The sequence below is a fragment of the Cryptomeria japonica genome, chromosome 4 (genome assembly GCF_030272615.1).
Source record: "Cryptomeria japonica chromosome 4, Sugi_1.0, whole genome shotgun sequence".
NCBI classification, from domain to species: Eukaryota; Viridiplantae; Streptophyta; class Pinopsida; order Cupressales; family Cupressaceae; genus Cryptomeria; species Cryptomeria japonica.
In genome coordinates this window covers 399322078-399341466 of record NC_081408.1, presented here as the reverse complement: position 1 = coordinate 399341466, position 19389 = coordinate 399322078, and the positions used below count along the sequence as shown (strand labels likewise).

Genomic DNA, 19389 nt, shown 5'->3' with positions numbered 1-19389 from the left:
TAATGCTTTTCTACTCATTTTACATTGTTATATTTCACAGAATTGATTTTCCTAATATTATCTTTTTTCTTTCAATATTTAAATTATCTACTTAACTTTTAGTTTTTAGCTGTTTTAAATGCTTAAGGTCTGATTGTCTGCAAGTTGTTGCCAGTGATAATGCCAACTTTGAAACAATAGCAGTAAAGAGAAAAGGGTTTGTAATTGATGTTTATAGAAGAAATAAACGTTTTGTGATCAAAATGATAAATAACTACAAATCATAAACAATAACATTTAAATTTGCATGATTACTGGAATTAGCCTACTTTAATTTGACTTTTGATGATGAGTGTAGCAATGTTGAATAAATTGGCTTTTTGGGGAAGAGCCTTGAAAAATCCTATTTTAGAGGTCATGGTTGTGTCAGTTAAGGGGTTTCCTTGCCTAGTGGGTTGTAATGTGCCAAAAACTAAAGTTATTGTTAGAAATGGTAAGTTTCACAACACAAATGCCTTGTACTGGCCACGGAGTTGCCTTGATGTAGGGGTTGTGTTGATTGTAATTAGGGATGGCAGATTCCAATTGCCTTGGGCAACATTGGAATCCGCCTAATGGGCCAGCCCCTTCTCCAACATATAGGGCTGGGCCCTATACCTCACGACACATCATAAAAAAACCCCACGCTACTCCATGCCACATAAAAGTTAACGTGCCAAACAAAATAGGGCCAACCCTAAATAGAATGCATTTCGGATTAAAGGGAAAATAATATAAATTAAAATAGGGCCAACCCTATATAGAATGCATTTCGGATTAAAGGGAAAAGAATATAAATTAAAATAGGGCCAACCCTATATAGAATGCATTTCGGATTAAAGGGAAAAGAATATAAATTAAAAGGATAAGCTGACATGAACACAAGCCGACATGCAAGACATGAACACAAGCCGACATACAAGACATGAACACAAGCCGACATACAAGGTCAATGCATCATATAAATAAAGACACTTCTCACCTCAATAACATATATTCATCTTTCATTTCATCCTATGCAAAATATATGGTTCTACTAAATGCGAGTTAAAGAAGGAATGTTATATCTGCCATTACAGCGAAATACTTCTGTTACATCAGTGAACTACATCTGCTAGTGAAAGTATGAAATTCATTCATGTGAAAAGTGAACTGAGGTTGGAGGAGAGCAAACTGATGTTGCAGTCCATCAAAGAGCAGACTTCACATATTACAGTCCTAGGGTTTGAACCTGATTGCTATTGGAAGGGTTAAAGGTGCAAGATGTGACTACTTGATGCTTGTGAAAGTGCAGTCTTGTGGAAGACATTATCAGTCCTAAATGCAATCACCTTCAAGTACATGAGATAAGTGTTGTAACCTTCATATGAATATAATTCATAATCAGATCTGAGGATCTTTTCAGGCTGGGTTTTTCCTCCTAGGAGGTTTTCACAGGGTAACCGTGTCTTGTTCTTATTTTGTTCCCTTCCTTGTTCTTTTTTTGTTCACATATTAATTTAGTTAATAATTAAAGTCTGATTTTCTGAGTTTAGATTAATCTGAAAGTGTTAAAATCAACATGGTATCAGAGCCAAGTTGTAATCAGATCTAGCATCTTGTAGCCTAGATCTTGCACCTTCTTGTTGTCGTATAATTGATGACAGGGTCCAGGATTGAGGAAAGATTGAAAAGGTTTTGTGATCAAAGGTTTAGCATGGTCACATCTTGGTCCAGCATGCTTGAAGTTCTGACTCTTCAGCATCATTCAAGCTAAGTATTTTTGAGTCATTACATTCTTGATTGCAAGATATATTATACTTAGCTTATCCAAAGGATTGAAGTATTATTGTTTGGCTGACCTAGTTCTAGGTCGTATTGATTTTATGATTCTAATTGCCTTAGTTGGTAGACTTATCTAATATAGAACATTACTTAGATATCGTCATACTTATTTTTTAGAACTTAGAAGGTATTCTAAATTTTTGTTTGAGTATTGCAAGGTATTATAGATCGATTCTTCATTAATACTTTGATTGGAATTAGGAATGTCTTGGACTCATCATCCACAGTTGTCATCTATATAACTATGATCTAAATACTTGTTATGTTCTCTGCATATGTAATTTAGATATTGTTATTATGTTAAATAACATGGACTGGTTCTATTATTAACTTTTGATCTAAAAGTTCTAAGTATTCTTGTGATGAATACTTATATGCATTTTAAGTGAGTAGCTATGCTTGGTTGAGTTATGATCTTCATTCATAACATTTTTATTGACTTGAATTCTACTTGACATGAACAACTTATGGAGATGTGTACAGTCATGAGGAACTAATGATTGTTTGCCTTGGCATCATTGATATAAGTATACCGACTGAGGTGTAGGAATTTTATGTTCTATTAATTATGGAGATGAATTCTTAATTAACAGATCGAGATCACTTTGACTTAATATTTTGGCCTATATGTAATTTTACTAATAGGCATTCCTGATAGAAAAGTTTAGTTGAAAGATGATCTGCAATCATGTTCATAGTATGCAAGGGTTAATGCTAGACGAAGAAACTTATTTCTCTTGCCTATTACACAACCTTATAGTTAGTATAATATAGATCTTCTTCATGTGTTTTTTGACGTATGGGATTCTTCTACTATCATAAACTACCTTGAGATCTATTTGGTTTTGATCAAGTATAAAATTGTGCTTGGTGGTTAACAAAGAGTATAACTAATGAGTATTTTATTAATATCATTTTGCAGAATAATGTTGTTGTTAGATCAATCTTATCAATACTCACTCGTTTTGATTTACTTTTGATTACTTCTTCTGGACTGAACTGCAAATAGATGAACTAATGGATGTTATGGCTGCATTTAGTCTTTGGTCTTTTCTATGTTCTTTCTTCTGATTTGAGTGAACTATTACTTTCGTTTATTGTTACACCAACAAGTTGTTCTAGTATTCTTTGAGATGTTCTCAACCTTCAAATCTGACCATTGAAGAATTCGATCTACTATAAATGTTTTATGAAGAAGTTATGTTTTAGGGCAAATCTTTCTTGTTTGGTTTTGTAATACCAAAGATAATGATCAACTATGGACCTTAATGGAATCTTGAGTTCTGATTCATCTTTTCTCCTATAAGAGGTTGATGGGGCACGGTTGGATGATTTGTGAGATTTTCTTTATTGTGCTTACTCCGTTGTCTGTTCCAAGAGATTGAATTTATATCTTATCTTACTAACGTTGCATAATGTTTCTATTCATTGGCTGAAACTATTTTCTACAAATCTCTGATTCTATTTGTGATTCCTCCTTGAAAGACTTCGCAATTGATCTCTTAGGATTTTCGTTTATGACATTTGATTGGCAATCTTGTTGTGTAATCTCTTGATGGAATTTATCCTCATCTTATCTCAACAATTGTGCTATGGGTCCACCTTATTGAAAGATAGATGGACAGGATCCTTGAGATTAACATAAAAGATTGATTGTGCAGAAGTTAAGGGGGAACACCTCCATCCGAGTTTGGTATACTCTAACTTATGTTGGTTGATAACTTTTTATTATGAGTATTAACATAGAATTCTTTTCTTGGGTCAAGCATTTTTAATTTCATTATAGTTGAACTGACTTGATGCTTAAGTGTATGATCTCCTATCCTGAAGTACAGGAAATTGATTGGATCTTTCAGTGGCTTGGAATGCTTCTGAAACAGGGCATACTAATTCTTCAAGGGAAATTATTGGGATGGGCATACACTCGAAGGAAGTTCAAGTGCTTTGGAAGTTGTGATTGGACACAGTTGCTGTTGAGAGGGAGTTCCAGCTATTTTGGTATATCTTAAAGGATTATGAGATTTAGGTGTGCAAATTGAAGAAAGCCCTGTATGGCCTCAAACAGGCCTCCCGTGCTTGGTATGAAAGAATTGTTAAATACTCGTTAAGTTTAGGATTTTGTAAAATGATGCTGACTCTAACATCTACTTTAAGTCATCCAATGATGAAATGCTAATTATAGTTCGATATGTGGATGATCTATTTCTTACCGGTAAAGATGAACTTATCATTAGATGTAAGAAAGAACTAGCTTCAGAATTTGAAATGAAGGACTTAGGTTTAATACATTATTTCCTAGGTGTAGAAGTATGGCAAAGGTCTAACGAAATTTTTCTAAGTCAAGGAAAGTATACTATTGATATTTTTGAAAAGATTTAGAATGATGGTTTATGTCTACTCCTATGGAATCTAACTTAAGAAGTTAAGTGTTTCTGTAGCTAATTCTGATTTTGCAGATCCATCAGAGTACAGGTAGTTGATTGGATCACTGATGTATCTAGTTAACTCTAGACTAGACATATGCTTTGCAGTGAATGCTCTCAGCCAGTTCATGAGCTTGCCCAAATATGTTCATCATGTTATAGCCAAGCACATCCTAAGATACTTGTGAGGCACAGTTGATTATGGGCTGAAGCTGCTTAGGTTTAGATTGGTCAAGAAGTGTTACGGACAAGGAAAACACTTCAAGCATTCACCCGCTGCGATCTCTTGGACCTACAGGGACAGTCCTCAATTTGCATTAAGTATTACTGTAGCTAAATACATTGCTGCAAGTGTTGCATCAAGAGAAGCAGTGTGGTTTCTCAAAATTCTTGTTATGCTATTTTGATTTATTATCAGGGTTGTATAGTGATACCTGACAATTCAGTGTTTTATGGCAGGACAATCCTGTGTTGCAGATGTTCTCACCAAGTCTCTTGAAGCTTGAGATAGACTTGGAGCTGTGGAGAACACCGCCTTGGTTGAGAGGGAGTCTCAACCTCTGTGATACATTGTGTTGTATCAACCACCCTCTGCGGGCAATGTAAGGTGGTAGTGTAATCTTCTCAGGGAGAAGTGTAATTGTTAACCATCCTCTGCGGGCATTGTAAGATGGTATTGTAATCTTCTCAAGGAGAAGTATAATTGTTAACCATCCTCTGCAGGCAATGTAAGATGGTATTGTAATCTTCTCAGGGAGAAGTGTAATTGTTAACCATCCTCTGCGGGCAATGTAAGATGGTAGAAAAGATCCTCTCCACCCTCTGTGGGCAATGTAAGGTGGATCCAGTCTATGCTTGTGTGCAATATGGAAGACTACAATATTCTGATTATGTTTATTCCATTTCTTGCTTGTGTGCAAGATGGAGGATTATGTTTATTAGATTCCATTCTATGCTTGTGTGCAAGATGGAGGACTATGTTTTCATTTTATGCTTATGGAGAGCAATGATTTTGTATCTCCACTCTATGCTTGGGTGCAAGATGGAAGATTATGATGTTACATTCTTCTTTGGGAGAAGACTGAGGTAAAGACAATGAATGATGGATATGCGTGATCGATGGCATGGAAAGACTCCATGATGTGCATGAATGCATTCATGACTTGCAAGTGTGCATGTTAGAGTTTGAAGTCATCCTCCACAGGCAGTACAAGATGGATACTATGGGATACTTGTTGTGATACTCTCTCAGGAGTATTTGAAGTTGTCAGCTAAGTTCGGATTACAGTTTAAACATTGTATGTATTACTTAGGGCCGGGCCCTAATCTTGTAACCTGGTTGTAAGATTATCTTTCTCCCTAATTAAGAGGGAGTGTTGATTGTAATTAGGGATGGTGGATTCCAATTGCCTTGGGCAACATTGGAATCCGCCTAACGGGCCAGCCCTTTCTCCAACGTATAGGGCTGGGCCCTATACCTCACGACACATCATAAAAAAACCCCACGCTACTCCATGCCACATAAAAGTTAACGTGCCAAACAAAATAGGGCCAACCCTATATAGAATGCATTTCGGATTAAAGGGAAAAGAATATAAATTAAAATAGGGCCAACCCTATATAGAATGCATTTTGGATTAAAGGGAAAGAATATAAATTAAAAGGATAAGCCGACATGAACACAAGCTGACATACAAGGTCAATGCATCATATAAATAAAGACACTTCTCACCTCAATAACATATATTCATCTTTCATTTCATCCTATGCGAAATATATGGTTCTGCTAAATGCGAGTTAAAGAAGGAATGTTATATCTGCCATTACAGCGAAATACTTCTGTTACATCAGCGAACTACATCTGCTAGTGAAAGTATGAAATTCATTCATGTGGAGAGCAAACTGAAGTTGCAGTCCATCAAAGAGCAGACTTCACATATTACAGTCCTAGGGTTTGAACTTGATTGCTATTGGAAGGGTTAAAGGTGCAAGATGTGACTACTTGATGCTTGTGAAAGTGCAGTCTTGTGGAAGACATTATCAGTCCTAAATGCAATCACCTTCAAGTACATGAGATAAGTGTTGTAACCTTCATATGAATATAATTCATAATCAGATCTGAGGATCTTTTCAGGCTGTGTTTTTCCTCCTAGGAGGTTTTCCCAGGTAACCGTGTCTTGTTCTTATTTTGTTCCCTTCCTTGTTCTTATTTTGTTCACATATTAATTTAGTTAATAATTAAAGTCTGATTTTCTGAGTTTAGATTAATCTGAAAGTGTTAAAATCAACAGGTTGAACTTATCACAATGTAATGTCCTAAACCCCATCCTATATGTCATTAAGGGACCTAAAGTTTTCCCTTGATGAAGCTATTAATGGGAATTGGCAACACTAGACTAAGATGAATGGATAAGATCCTCCTTAGGCTGTATTACGTTGAGTTTTGAGGTTGCTGCCAAGGGCAAACCAGGTGAAGCAGTAGGAATTTTTAGAGGTTACCAAGGGCAACTAATTTTTATACATTCATAGAGGTAAAGGCATTAATAATCAATTGAAGGCTAAGGGCCGTAAAGTTTTCCCTTGATGAAGCTATCAATTGCAATTGGCAACACAAGGCTAAGATTTTATGGATAAGATCCTCCATAGGCTCTATTACGTTGAGTTTTGAGGTTGCTGCCAAGGGCAAACCGGGTGAAGCAGCAGGAATTTTTAGAGGTTCCCAAGGGCAACTAATTTTTATACATTCATATAGGTAAAGGCATCAATAATCAATTGGAGGCTCTAGCATTGCTTAAGGGTTTGGAAATTTCTAAAGTATTTGTTTGAGATTCAATGACCCTTACCAATGCAATGAGAAATAAAGGGCATGAAAAGCTTACCACGATAGTATAGAGATTCCTCTTGACTGCAGGCTTTATCCCTAAAGTCACATTATCCTGTGTAAAAGGAGAAGATAATAGGATATTGGATTGGCTGAAAACTTCAGACAATAACACAGAGGAGAAACTGCTTTCATACCCAAAAGATGAGCTCCAGTGCTAGTAGTCACAGGTCAACAGGATACTCTTGATCATCTACCTAGCTATATCTTATTGAAAATTTAAGTGGGAAAAGTGTAAAGGAAAGGTAGTCGACAACATAGTTTATCCTTGAGAGGGGTTGCTTGGCTTAAGAATCTAAGATTAAAATTGATCAAGACTTATTATTTCCACTCTTTTATATAATTTAATGATGGGATGTTGATAGCATTGCTTCATTATGAGAGAGGATTTGCTAATAGCCATCCCTTGTAGACTTATTGGCTCATTTGCCAACAGCATGTGAAGAAACACAAGGTGTGAGGAACTTTGAGATAGGAGGAGTGGGTATGAAGTGTCAATCTAGGTACTTCAAACAAAGGCTTCATTCAACAAGGTAAGATATTCCTACGTGCTTTCCTACAGACTTTTTTGTTTTTCCATTCCAGTTTGGAGCTTATTTTTCAGAAGAATGGCTCTGGACATATGGAGACCTTCCTTTGTCTTTTTCTTGCTTTGGTATTTTCATCCTGATGTTTCCTGGTTTTGAGTTCAAGTGGGCCAAAATAAGGTTCTTGGGACCCTTGTCCTAATCTTCCTATTATTACAAGCATTCTAATAATCATAGTTTTTCAAAGAAAGGCTTTAGTTAACAAGGGTTTTGAGTTAAAGTGGGCCAAAATAAGGGTGTTACGACCCCTGTCCTAATCTTCTTATTATTACAAGCATTCTAATAATCGTAGTTTTTCAAAGAAAGGCTTTAGTTAACAAGGTAAGATGTTCCCATGCGCTTTCCTAACCGAGAATTTCTGTTATTCCATTCCAGTTTAGAGCTGCTTTTATGTACTTATGGACATTTCTTTTTCCAGAAGTATGGCTCTGGGATTATAGAGACCTTCCTTTGTCTTTTTATTGCTCTAGTGTTTTGATCTGTTTATCTTGTGGTTTTGAGTTCAAGCGGGTCAAAATGAGGCTTTTAGGACTTATATGTCCTAACCACCTTATTATTATCAGCATTATAGTAATCATAGTTTAGTTATCTAGATAATATTGCATTCTGTTATTTATCCAACATGCATCATATCAAGCTGTAATAGTGTAACAAGTTCATATGAAGTGTGGATTTTAATTCAACATGGGTTGTACATTGTAAGCCATTTTTTTGAAGCATATATAATGGTGTTTTAATGGAGAGATGCCTCTTGAAGTGGTACATATACTTTGTAATTGATTCATGAATGTAAAGCATATTTGCAACTATCTTCTGTGCTCATTGAAAATCCTATTATTTTAGGTAAGATTGTAATAGAGGCCTCTTGGCTTGTTTTGCTAGACTTGGCGACTTTGGCCAAGTTTGTCTGACTTTCATAATTCTTGGCCAATTATTTCAATTTATCATGTTTTTTGTAAAATATTTATATATTATGCTTTACTAGAACTATTGGATATGTGCTGAACTTTTTGTTGAGTCCAAGTCAATGATTAACTTATTGAGTTTGTAATGAGTTTGCCTCTAGGATCCATGAGCTAAAAAGACAAAAACTTACATGCAACTTAGAAACTGATAATATTTTCTTCCCTCTATCAGATGAGAACTAGGAAATCCATCTTATGTTATTTGTCATCTATATATGGCTGGATTGTCAATGGAGTACACTCCTTATATGAGAGGTCCCTTTGAATAGGCCTACAGTTCTTTGTTTTTGATTCATGTATATAAGCATATTTGCAGCTATTCTTTGTGTTCATTGAGCATCCTATCCTTTTCACATGTTTTTGTTTGATCATTTTTTGTAAGTAAGATCATAACAAGTGGTATAAGAACTCTTTCCAGGGCTGCTTTTCTTAACTGTTAGGAATATTATATCATTCCCATGTCTTTAGGTTTGTTATGAATTATTTATCTTGTGAATGTCAATGTAAAGGAGTGGTCATAGGAGCTATCCTATAATATAGGAGATGTAAGTCCTATAAATTTGCATTATGGTTTGTTGAACAATAATGAGTAGAAACATAGTATTATTTAGCATAATTGAATCTAAGCACTCTGAAAAACCAACATGGTATTAGAGTTGGCAGAATATCTGGTGATAACCAACTTGAGTATAGTGGCTATCAATGGCATGCAGATGAAGGAATTTGCTTCTCTTTTGCACTTTTGTCTTGTTTTTGGCTGTGATTGTTCCTTCTCTAATTTCGTTGCTAGATGAGTCGGCAGAATTGACAAGGTGGGGAAGGACATTGACAATCTTGGCTTCAAAATCACAATCGGATTGTTCATATTGGAAAAGGAGGTGAATTTTCACATTCTTGTTCTATTTCTTGCTTTATAGGTTCTTTTTGCACTTTTGAATCAATTCTTGGATTGGCTGTGGGCATTTGGTGAATTTGAAATTATTATATTTGGAGAGAAGGCTATTCTTCAGGATCTTGAGTGGAGAAGTGACCAATTTGAGATTTCTTGATTGCTGTCTATTCCATTGGCTATCCTCTTGAAAAAGCTGAAGCTTATACTACTCTTCGAAGGCTCTTTCTTGTGAATGAACTAGCAACTCAACATCTTTGCCATTATCAGCGGGAAGGTATATGACCATCTTAACATGTATGGCATTCGTACTCTTCAATCCTCATTATGCAGTTCTGAATGGGGATTATCAAATTAGGAGTTGGCTTACCTTATAGAAGAAGATTTTGTTGAAGTTCATGGAAAGTGAATCTTGACACCTTTTCATAGAGATTGCAGTGTTATGATTTACTACCCAAGTACTACTGGTGCGGGAACAAAGAAGGTTATTTCAGAAGGTAGGTAACCGTTCCAACGAGTTCCATCCCATCCAAATGTTAGAAGAGTTTGAAGAGAAAGATTGTACACATTATGAAGAATTCATGCCCATTGGAGGAATAGATGTAAATGTTTGGAGCTTTGTAATGATTTACAAATGTTATGATGACATTGCATGCATCTTACACAAGATGTTCTTAGATGCTAAGGCACCTCATTCTTTATCGACAATTCCTCCATCACTTCCTTGGAAGGCCACAAAACCAAGTCATTATTTTGGGTTAACTTGACAAGGCAGTTTTGCCATGATCGGTTACATTGGTTGTGGACAATATTGAAGAGTTTCTAATGATAGTTTTTAGATTGAAGTTAAGTTTTAATGGTTTGATAGTGTAGTGATAAGTTATTATAATTTATTATCTAATTATTGTCAGTTTAGTGTCTAAAAATGTCGTATTATTTCTTATAGAGATATTTTGTGTCATAGTGTAAACATCTAATAAAATTATTGTATTTTGTCAAAGGAAGTCAAAGTCAAGTTGTATCATCAAGGTATGACTGGTAAAATTCAAAAGTGTTGAAAAAAAAAAAAAAAAAGATTGCCTCAATTATAACAAGACACTATTGCTTGTACATGCATCTATCTTGTTGGGATGGGATTCTAATATTTAGACTCAGCCAAATTTGCTAAATAGCAAACAATTGGAGGGTAGAGGCACAAGATATTGGAGGACAAATAGCGTCTTCTTGTCAGTGACTAGTGATGAGGCTGCGAAATTTTATTAGTGGCAAAACTATTTGGGCCAAAATGAATAAAGCTAAGATTGGTTTCAAGGTGGAAGTGGTAACTATCTTATATTGTATGTGATTAGAATGGTAGTGAACAATAATGATGTTTGCACATGCAACAATAATGATGTTTGTACATGCAACAATGAGGACATAGTTTTTGATGTTGGCATTTCAAAGTGCTCAAATTCAATGCCAACATAGTATCATTCAATGTAATTGAATTTGAGCACTGTGAAAGTAGTGAGGCACTAAGTTTTTTGGCAATATTTTTTTCTTGCAGTAGTGGTCTAGGTTAGATACACAATGTTGGTGTTTTTAAAATTCTATAGAGATGTCGTTGATTGACTAAGCATGTTTTGGCATGTGAAGTGAGGTGGGAAAGGACTCACTAATACCTAAGCCTTAGAAAACATCTATAGATAGATACGAGTATCCATGTGCTTTTAGGTGTATTAGAATACACTTGAAGATTAGGAGAAACTTATGTAATTTCCGTGGTAGGATATTTAGCTCAAATCCACCAAATTTGATAATCAATTCAACTTCTATCTCTTTCTGATCGCCAAGTCTCTCATGTGGGCAAGTTGAGAGCATATGGAGACTAGAATGAGGACAATAAAAATAAACAGCAACTTATTGGTGGTTAGCTGTTCTTTACCCAAGCACTTTGTTATGATGTCATATTGTTGTGGATAGTGTGGAGAAGGATGACCCACTTGTGAGGCGTTTCTCTTTATTCTAGTTTGGTGAATGGATTTGAACTTACTCAATTGGTGGCATATTTATTGATCATTTCCTAATTCCCTGTCAAAGGTATATCAGTTGAGATTAATCTATCGTATCTTTGAAGAGTTTTAATTACAGCTGTATGATCTGTTCAAGAAAACATCTCTACAAATAGATTTTGTTTGGAATTTCTTTCTTCTTTTGATAGTTTCATGTACTTGAGCAAGTAGCCTAATACATGCTTTGCAGGTTTCAAGGTCTATAGGGGATGTGTATCTGAAGAAGCCAGAGTTCAACCTGGGCCCTGTTTACACAAGATTTCAGCTTTCAGAACCACTTCATAGGCCTGTCTTAACAGCAGATCCTTCTATTTACACTTTAACACTAAATCCTCAAGACAAATTTTTGATCTTTGCATCAGATGGTCTTTGGGAGCATCTTACTAATCAGCAAGCTGTTGAGATAGTTTATAATTATCCACGAGCGGTAATACCCTTTGCTTATTCAGTTATTCCCTTTGAACTCCACTTTTAGTTATTTTTTTAGTATTGTTTTTTTCTGATGCTTGTATAGTTATCAATTTACTTCGTAGAATGTTTTTTATTCTTTAGCCCAAGACATGGATACATGTGTTCAGAATGTATAATTTTTTTTCCAAACTTAGAATGTGGGCTGTGTTATCTTGTTCTTTTGGTTGTATTCTCGTGAAATTCCTACCTGATTTGGTTCTTTGCTGCAAGTGAGTTTATGTAATTTACTCACCTTTTCTCTTTAGTATATACACTGCTTTTTTCTAAAGCCAAAAAAAGGAAGGAAAATTTATACATTTATTTTTTAAATTTAATAATAATTTAAAAAAAAAATCATTAAATGTTATAATTAGCTGAAATTCAAATAACAATAGCATCAATGACATTGAACATTCAACATTGACCTTTGGAAAAAATTGAAATAAATTTTTTTGTGTAGAAGTGAAAAATGAATGGAAATTGTAGAAATGAATATCTGATTGTCATATCAGTGATCATGAAATAAATGCTTGAATATGTCTTTATTTTTTTTTTCATTTTCTATTTTTACAACTACTTTTTTTTTAACAATGGTTGACATGGTTAATGTTAAGCTGCCCCTATTATTCCCCAGCAAGTGGGGAATATTCGTAAATGTCTCTGAGATGCCGTCTACCTCCTAAATCTTCAAATCTCCCAGAAATGCCAAGAAAATATTGAAACGTCCTTTGGACGTGAGGACAATTTCAAAAAGAGGGTAACACATAGGAGATGTCCCTGCATACTGGAAACACCTGTAATATTTAAGATGGTACCAAATGGGAGAGGGTTGGATCCACATGGTACACTGATTTTGACCCTATTGTCTAATAGAACTTTTGGGCTTATGGAGTTATTCAACTTATAAGAGTTATTATGGTGGGAATGAGAATTGGGATATCCTCCAAATTGTTTTCCAATGTATGCTTGTGAACTATGAGGCAATCCTAACCTTACCCCAAGTCATGTAGCATCTGATCCGATGAAGAAGGATGGGGCGTTGGAAATTTTCATTCTGGATTTCTGGGTACTAGAATAGTCGTCTTTAAAAAGGAGGGAAAGGAAGAGAAATGGACACTAAATGAAAGTTCATTGACCATATCACATTGTTTGTTAATTTCATTCGTATCATACTTCATACAGCATACCTGGGAAAATATAATGCATTACACAATATCTTTAAAGAGTAGCAGAAAAAAGTCATAAGGGTTTTATGGAGGGAAAAGCTATCCCTTTGATTGTTTTTTTGCTAAGGAAGGAAGAGGAGAGTAGAGAAAATTGAATGTGAAAAACTTTTTTCTTGAAAGATCTAGATTCTTCTATGAAACCCCATAGGTGTTAGGTTACCGTTAAGCAACATTAACAATCTTTTGAACAAAAGATTAGCTGAAGTTGAAGTTATATTAATGTCCAGGTATGGCTAAAATACATCAATAGGATTCAGGGTAGAGATGTGAGCATGCATAAACAAAGGTCAGTTGTAGTAATGAAAAAGAATAAAATGGACAAAAAATTAGAGTGATGTCTATGAATGACCGAAATATCAGTGTAACACAATTTAGCAATAAACATGTGCCTAAAGATACTCCTACCCAAAATAAAATTTCATAAATGGTTCTGATTGAAGGAATCCTAAAATTATGGATATTCCACATGATTAATATTATAGATAAGTGAAAAAACATTGTGGAATGAAAAGCTTTTAAGGAACATGTGCAAAGGAAGAAGGAAGAATCTTGAGACCTCTTTGATATTAGGAGCTTTGTTGTCAAGAGAAACCTTTTATGAGTTGGGATGGTATGCTCATATATTTAGTATTGGAGATGGTTACAAGGATATTAAGAGATGCTTTCTGATGCCTTAGTGACTTTTCTTGACACCTCCTTGGTACCTGCAGATTTGCTTTTGAGTATCCCATTTTAAAAACAAATAAACTGATATTCTTTAAAAACTGTAGAAACACATAATACACTATCAAGAGCAAAAATAATCAAAAGAAGAATACAGACAAAATGAACACCACTGCCTCCTTTTCTTGGAGAATAATAAAGTTCAAAGGTTTGGAATTAAGTTGTCAAATTTAATTACAACTGGAAAATGTTTAAGCTTTAAAGATATAATTTTATCTGTTAATTTCTAACTACTGATTTCAACAATTAGAATAGAACTATTTGTTGGCTTGTTAAAACACATAAGTTTATGACTACACATCTTAAATCTTGATTACCCAGCAATAATAATTATTAATTATTAAGTGTAATAAGTATATAGTATATTGGACTTTTTTGATGGTGTGGATTATTGTTTGCCATATGGGCATGCAGCTAGTTGAAATTGGTACATATTTGTGAACCATAGGGATGCAGGGATGGGGACGGGGCATCTTCCCGCCATCCCTCCACTGCCACCGGGACATCCGGAGACGTCGGGGACGCCTAGGCATCTCTCAAGCCTCCTGGGGACGGATGGAAGTCTCCTGTCCTGGGATGTGACAAAAAGCAATTTAAAAAAAAAAATGATGAAAATGGAATCCTTGTCTTCAAGTCAGTCTCATTCTCTCTTCAAAATATATACATGAAACGTAACATTTAAGTATAAGAAAGAAAATACTCTAAGTTATATTTCATGTATATATTGGCAGTATGTTTGAGAGTGGTTTTAGAACTGTAGGAGTTATAATGCATATTTTAGGTTTTAGAAATTTATAAATTTTTAGACAGTCAAATTTCAGTAATCAACAAGCTCCTATTAGCATTCTCTCGCTCTCTATCTCACTCTCTTTATCTCCTGTGAACTCTAGAAATATCTCTCTCCCTATTACTCTTCTTCTATCCCCTCTCTCTACCTCTCTCTATCTCACTCTCTTCTCTCTCCCCCTAGATCTAAGACCTATCTCTCTACATCTCTCTCTCTCAGCCCTTGACTCTGACAAGGTGCTACCCTCAACCTCATTTTGGTGTTGCCCCGAAACCCCCATGAAACTATAAATCTAAGCAAGTAATAGGCCAATGATGAATCATGATCATAAAAATTTACGTATTACATATCCCTTGGTTGAAAATATTTGCTTGTTTCATTTACAGTTCTTATATTTATTCCTTACACATCTTTTTATAACTAATTTTTCAAGTACTATATGTATTTGCACCATCCCCCTGCCACCATCCCCCCACCATCCCCAAACTTAGGCCCTTTGTCCCACCGTCCTTGAAACCCATCCCCGCGTCCCCCCATCCCATTGTCTCGAAACTCTGTGGATCACTGGTACATATGCACCTTACAGGATGTATGATTCGTTCCTCTCTCTCTCTCTCTCTATATATATATATATATATATAAACTGATTTTGTCTTTGTCTGCTCTCCATCTCTCTATTTGTCTATTTATAAATTGTGTTTGTATTGTGCATCTATCTATCATGTTTCTGTGATTATGTGTCTATTTGTTTGTCTTTCTATTTATCTACCTGTCTAGCTATCTTGTTTGCCTGTTTACCTATCTATCTATTTGTATGCTTGCCTATCTCTCAATTTGCTTGTTTCTCTGTCTTGTATGTTTATCTATATCATGATCATCTTGTATGTCTATGTATCTTGTATCTTGTTTGTCTTGTATGCCAATCTATCTAATTATTCATTGATCTATCTATCTGGTCAATTATCTTTCTGTATGCTTATTTGTCTGTTTGTCTCTCTATTTATCGATATATCTGTATTTTGATTTGTCTGCATGTTTGTCTGTATCTGTCTGTCTATTTATCCATCTATATACTTATTTGTCAGCTTATTTGTACATCTATAGGTCTGTCTATCTATTCATCTGTCTGTTTAGTTGTCTGTATATGTATCTATTTTTGTGTCAATGTTTGTTTAGTTATATTAGTTGGATCTCTCTCTCTCTCTCTCTCTGTCCATTTATGTTTTTTCTTCCTGTTTATCCCTCCATCTACTAGTCTATATATCTATTAATCCATCCAGTTATCGATCCCTTTGCCCATCCATCATCCATCCATCCATCCATTCATCAAGCTATTTGTCTTCAGTTTATTCCACCTAATGATGATGGGAAATGTAATAAGTTTTTTTGGAATAATCCTATGTGGCATCAAATTAGCTTACAAAGGGACTAAAACAGAAACTTTCTTATGCTCTGAGGGCAAAGATCCCCTTGCTAAAAGGAAAAACTCTAGTAATGTGGCTTTGATAATAAATTTTACATTAGATGCTGGGAATAGTAGCTTTCATCCTACTTTGAGTATACCATCTGAGAGTGTGGGTTCAGGTACAATAACTTTCACACTAGTTCGTGTACAGGATCTTGGAGAGAGAGAAATGGAAATAAAGAAAGAGGAGAAGAAATAAAGAATGAAAGAAAGAATGAAAGAAAGAAATCATATTAATGTCAACGAGTGACCCAGAATATTTCAAAGGGAATGGAATTTACAACTCGTATAATAGGAATTTACTAGAGATAAAGAGGACCCTACAGTCAAAGCAAACAAAATAAACACAGCAAAAAGAACACGAAAACAAAGTAATAGACAATAAGACAAACTCTAAAATGATAAACATTGAAACAAGTACAAGTGTGAAAATATGTGCAAGGGGACAACTCGTCAGAGTTGGGGAAGCTGAGAAGACCAAAGTTGGCAACCAAGGCAGGAAGAAGAAATCATTAGGTGCTTATAGTTTACCATGTGTTGAAGGAGGCAACAACATAATCATCACTTGCTATGGGAGTACCGATACAACTTAGAGCATGGGTGTAGGGAATGAAAGCCTACTTCTTGTATTGTGCTATCATCAGCTAAGCTACCAGTTTGGGTACAGATATGAAATCAGGTATGGATTTGTGGGTAAGGCAATTTTTTTTTTTCCTTGGGTACGAGTACGGGTATGGGTACATCCGTACACACACACACACACACACACACCCACATATATATATATATATATATAAAAGTAAACATATATTATATATATGTTCAAACATCAAAATTATAAAATATAAACTATACCAGTGTATAACTATAAGAAGATCGATACCCGTGAATACATAATTGCCAATAAATATAAAAAAATAGAATATTTTGACACCTCATTCATAATTTGCAAAAATGAAAATACTCAAGTCTCGAGATGTCATTACACAATGAAAATTCAAATTATAATCAATTTTAATATTCATGTTTTTCTTCATCAGAAGCATCAAGGTCAATAGCAACATTTGGTTCAATTTCATTTGAATCACAATCAATTGGATTGCCTCTACCACTAGCTGTGTCAAGTGCAGATGCTGGTTCAATTTCATTTTGCAAACATTTGACAAAATGCCAAATCATTAACAATACAAGGAAAGTGATTTCACAAAACATAAGCAAACAGCTGCTACATATGGATAATGTAAATCAACTGAAATAAATCTTAGTAATGCTGCTATAAAGTTTACTAACCCCGTGTTCATAGGTAGGGCTCACAAATGCAACTGAAATGATATTTAAGTGCTTGCTTGCTAGCATATTCTGATAAAAAATGCTGTCACAAAGTTATGAGGATGAAACTGAGGTTTTAATTTATCAAACTATGCTTGGGTATGGCCCTTGGTACTTCCTGGGTGCCTGGTTTCTTTGTGGGTCCTACAGAGAACCCAGGCACCCAGGAAGAATCCAAACCACACGCAAGGCCAAACCTGTACCAGGACCCAGGCTAAAACAGAAGAACCCAGTAACTTAGATCATTAGTGACTGCATTGCACAAGAAATCAACATTAATTAGAATAGGATGAAGGAAGAAGTGATCTATATAGTGGATCCAGTGAATTTATGAAGTGAACAATGCTTGAAAGCAACCTATTTGAGGAACAATGCAAAACGATTTTGTTAACACATTTTAATGAGGCAGGGAAATCCCCAAGGAAATTTCTGAAATGAGAAATATGCTTCGTTGTAATCTCATGATAGGTTGGATCTCCCTCCTTTGCAACTTATGAAGTTTGCAAATTCTATGCTCCAATGGAGTTATTGTTGACAATTGATGTCAACATATATTGGCCTAAACAAAGTAAAAAATCATAGTTGTGTAGGATGAACAATAACACTGTATGAGATATTTTGAAGCATAGTAACATGATTTTTACAGAACTATGGCATGTTTGGCTGGTGTATAATTTTTTTTATCAATTACTTGGGTTTAGAATAGGAGAAACATAACAAAACAATAATTTAGAAAAAAAAAAGAATATTTTAAAATAGCAAAATAAAGATTTAAGTCCCTTATACCATTTCGTTTCTGTTATATTTGCATTTTTTGCATCAAATACAATTTCCATTAGCATAGAAAAAATTAGGTCTGCATCTAACTACCGTGCTATAGAAAGGCAAGTAGAGGAGCACCCTCCCATAACAATAGAGGAGAGTTGTAAGCTCGATTTTACTTTGCAAAATTGCTATCAGATGGTTCACAAAACATATCCCTCACCTCTTGGCCTATTGGTCAAGCTCCCTAATCTCTTAGTTTTGTTAATTAATTTGGACCATCTCCCTCCAACCCATATGATAGAAGGGGGGATAATCGCTTTGATAGGGATGATCTATAAAATTAAGATGGTGCTCTACATCTCTAATCCATAGGATGAAAGGGAAAACCTTTAGCTAACACCCTTTCAGTAAATGTCTTCAAACTAGCGAGAAATCATTAAAAACTATATATTTTTTAGCGTGTTGGTGTGCTATTTACAATAAGAAAGCAACGTGGTAGAGGGTAAATGGCAAAGGGGATCTGGTCAAAGATCATGCCCCTATTTTCTGCTAGTAGGATAAGCTACAATATTCTAGTTTCAGCCTGCTTTTTTCCATAGAAGCCTTGGGTTATTCATGTTTTTGCAAGGTTTGATTGGCATTTTGAGGATCATGTCTAAATGGCATGTGAAATGTGGTGAGTGTGTTCAAAACATGTTCTAAAAGGTTGATTGATACAATGGTATAAACTGCTTGAAATAGAATGCTTGTTTATTGACACCATAAATTTCCCCCCCTAGACGAGTTTAAAGGAGATCTCTTTAGAATAGAAAATCGTCTTGCTCTAGAATGGCAAGAGAAACTAGGGAAGTGAAGGGTGAAAAAACTTGCGAGAGCGAAAGAGAGTGAAAGAGCTGTGGCTGGCAATGACAATCATGAGTATAGGTGATTAGAAAGATCAATGATTTTGGATATGTATGGGCAATGGTAGGAGGAATGATTGGGGGTGCATTAATGAGAGACA

At 35.1% G+C, this 19389-nt stretch overlaps 1 protein-coding gene across 2 annotated transcripts in view; it reads left to right on the top strand.

Moving 5' to 3' along the window:
* LOC131074675 (probable protein phosphatase 2C 25) overlaps nt 1-19389 on the top strand; it is a 91270-nt gene that overhangs the window by 28498 nt on the left and 43383 nt on the right. The window contains exon 3 of one of the 2 annotated variants that reach the window (XM_058011349.2): nt 11832-12068. In XM_058011349.2, the coding sequence (XP_057867332.2) occupies nt 11832-12068 (237 nt within the window). Of the gene's footprint in view, nt 1-11831; nt 12090-19389 lie in introns of both variants that reach the window. The other variant, XM_058011348.2, reaches the window with a different exon arrangement.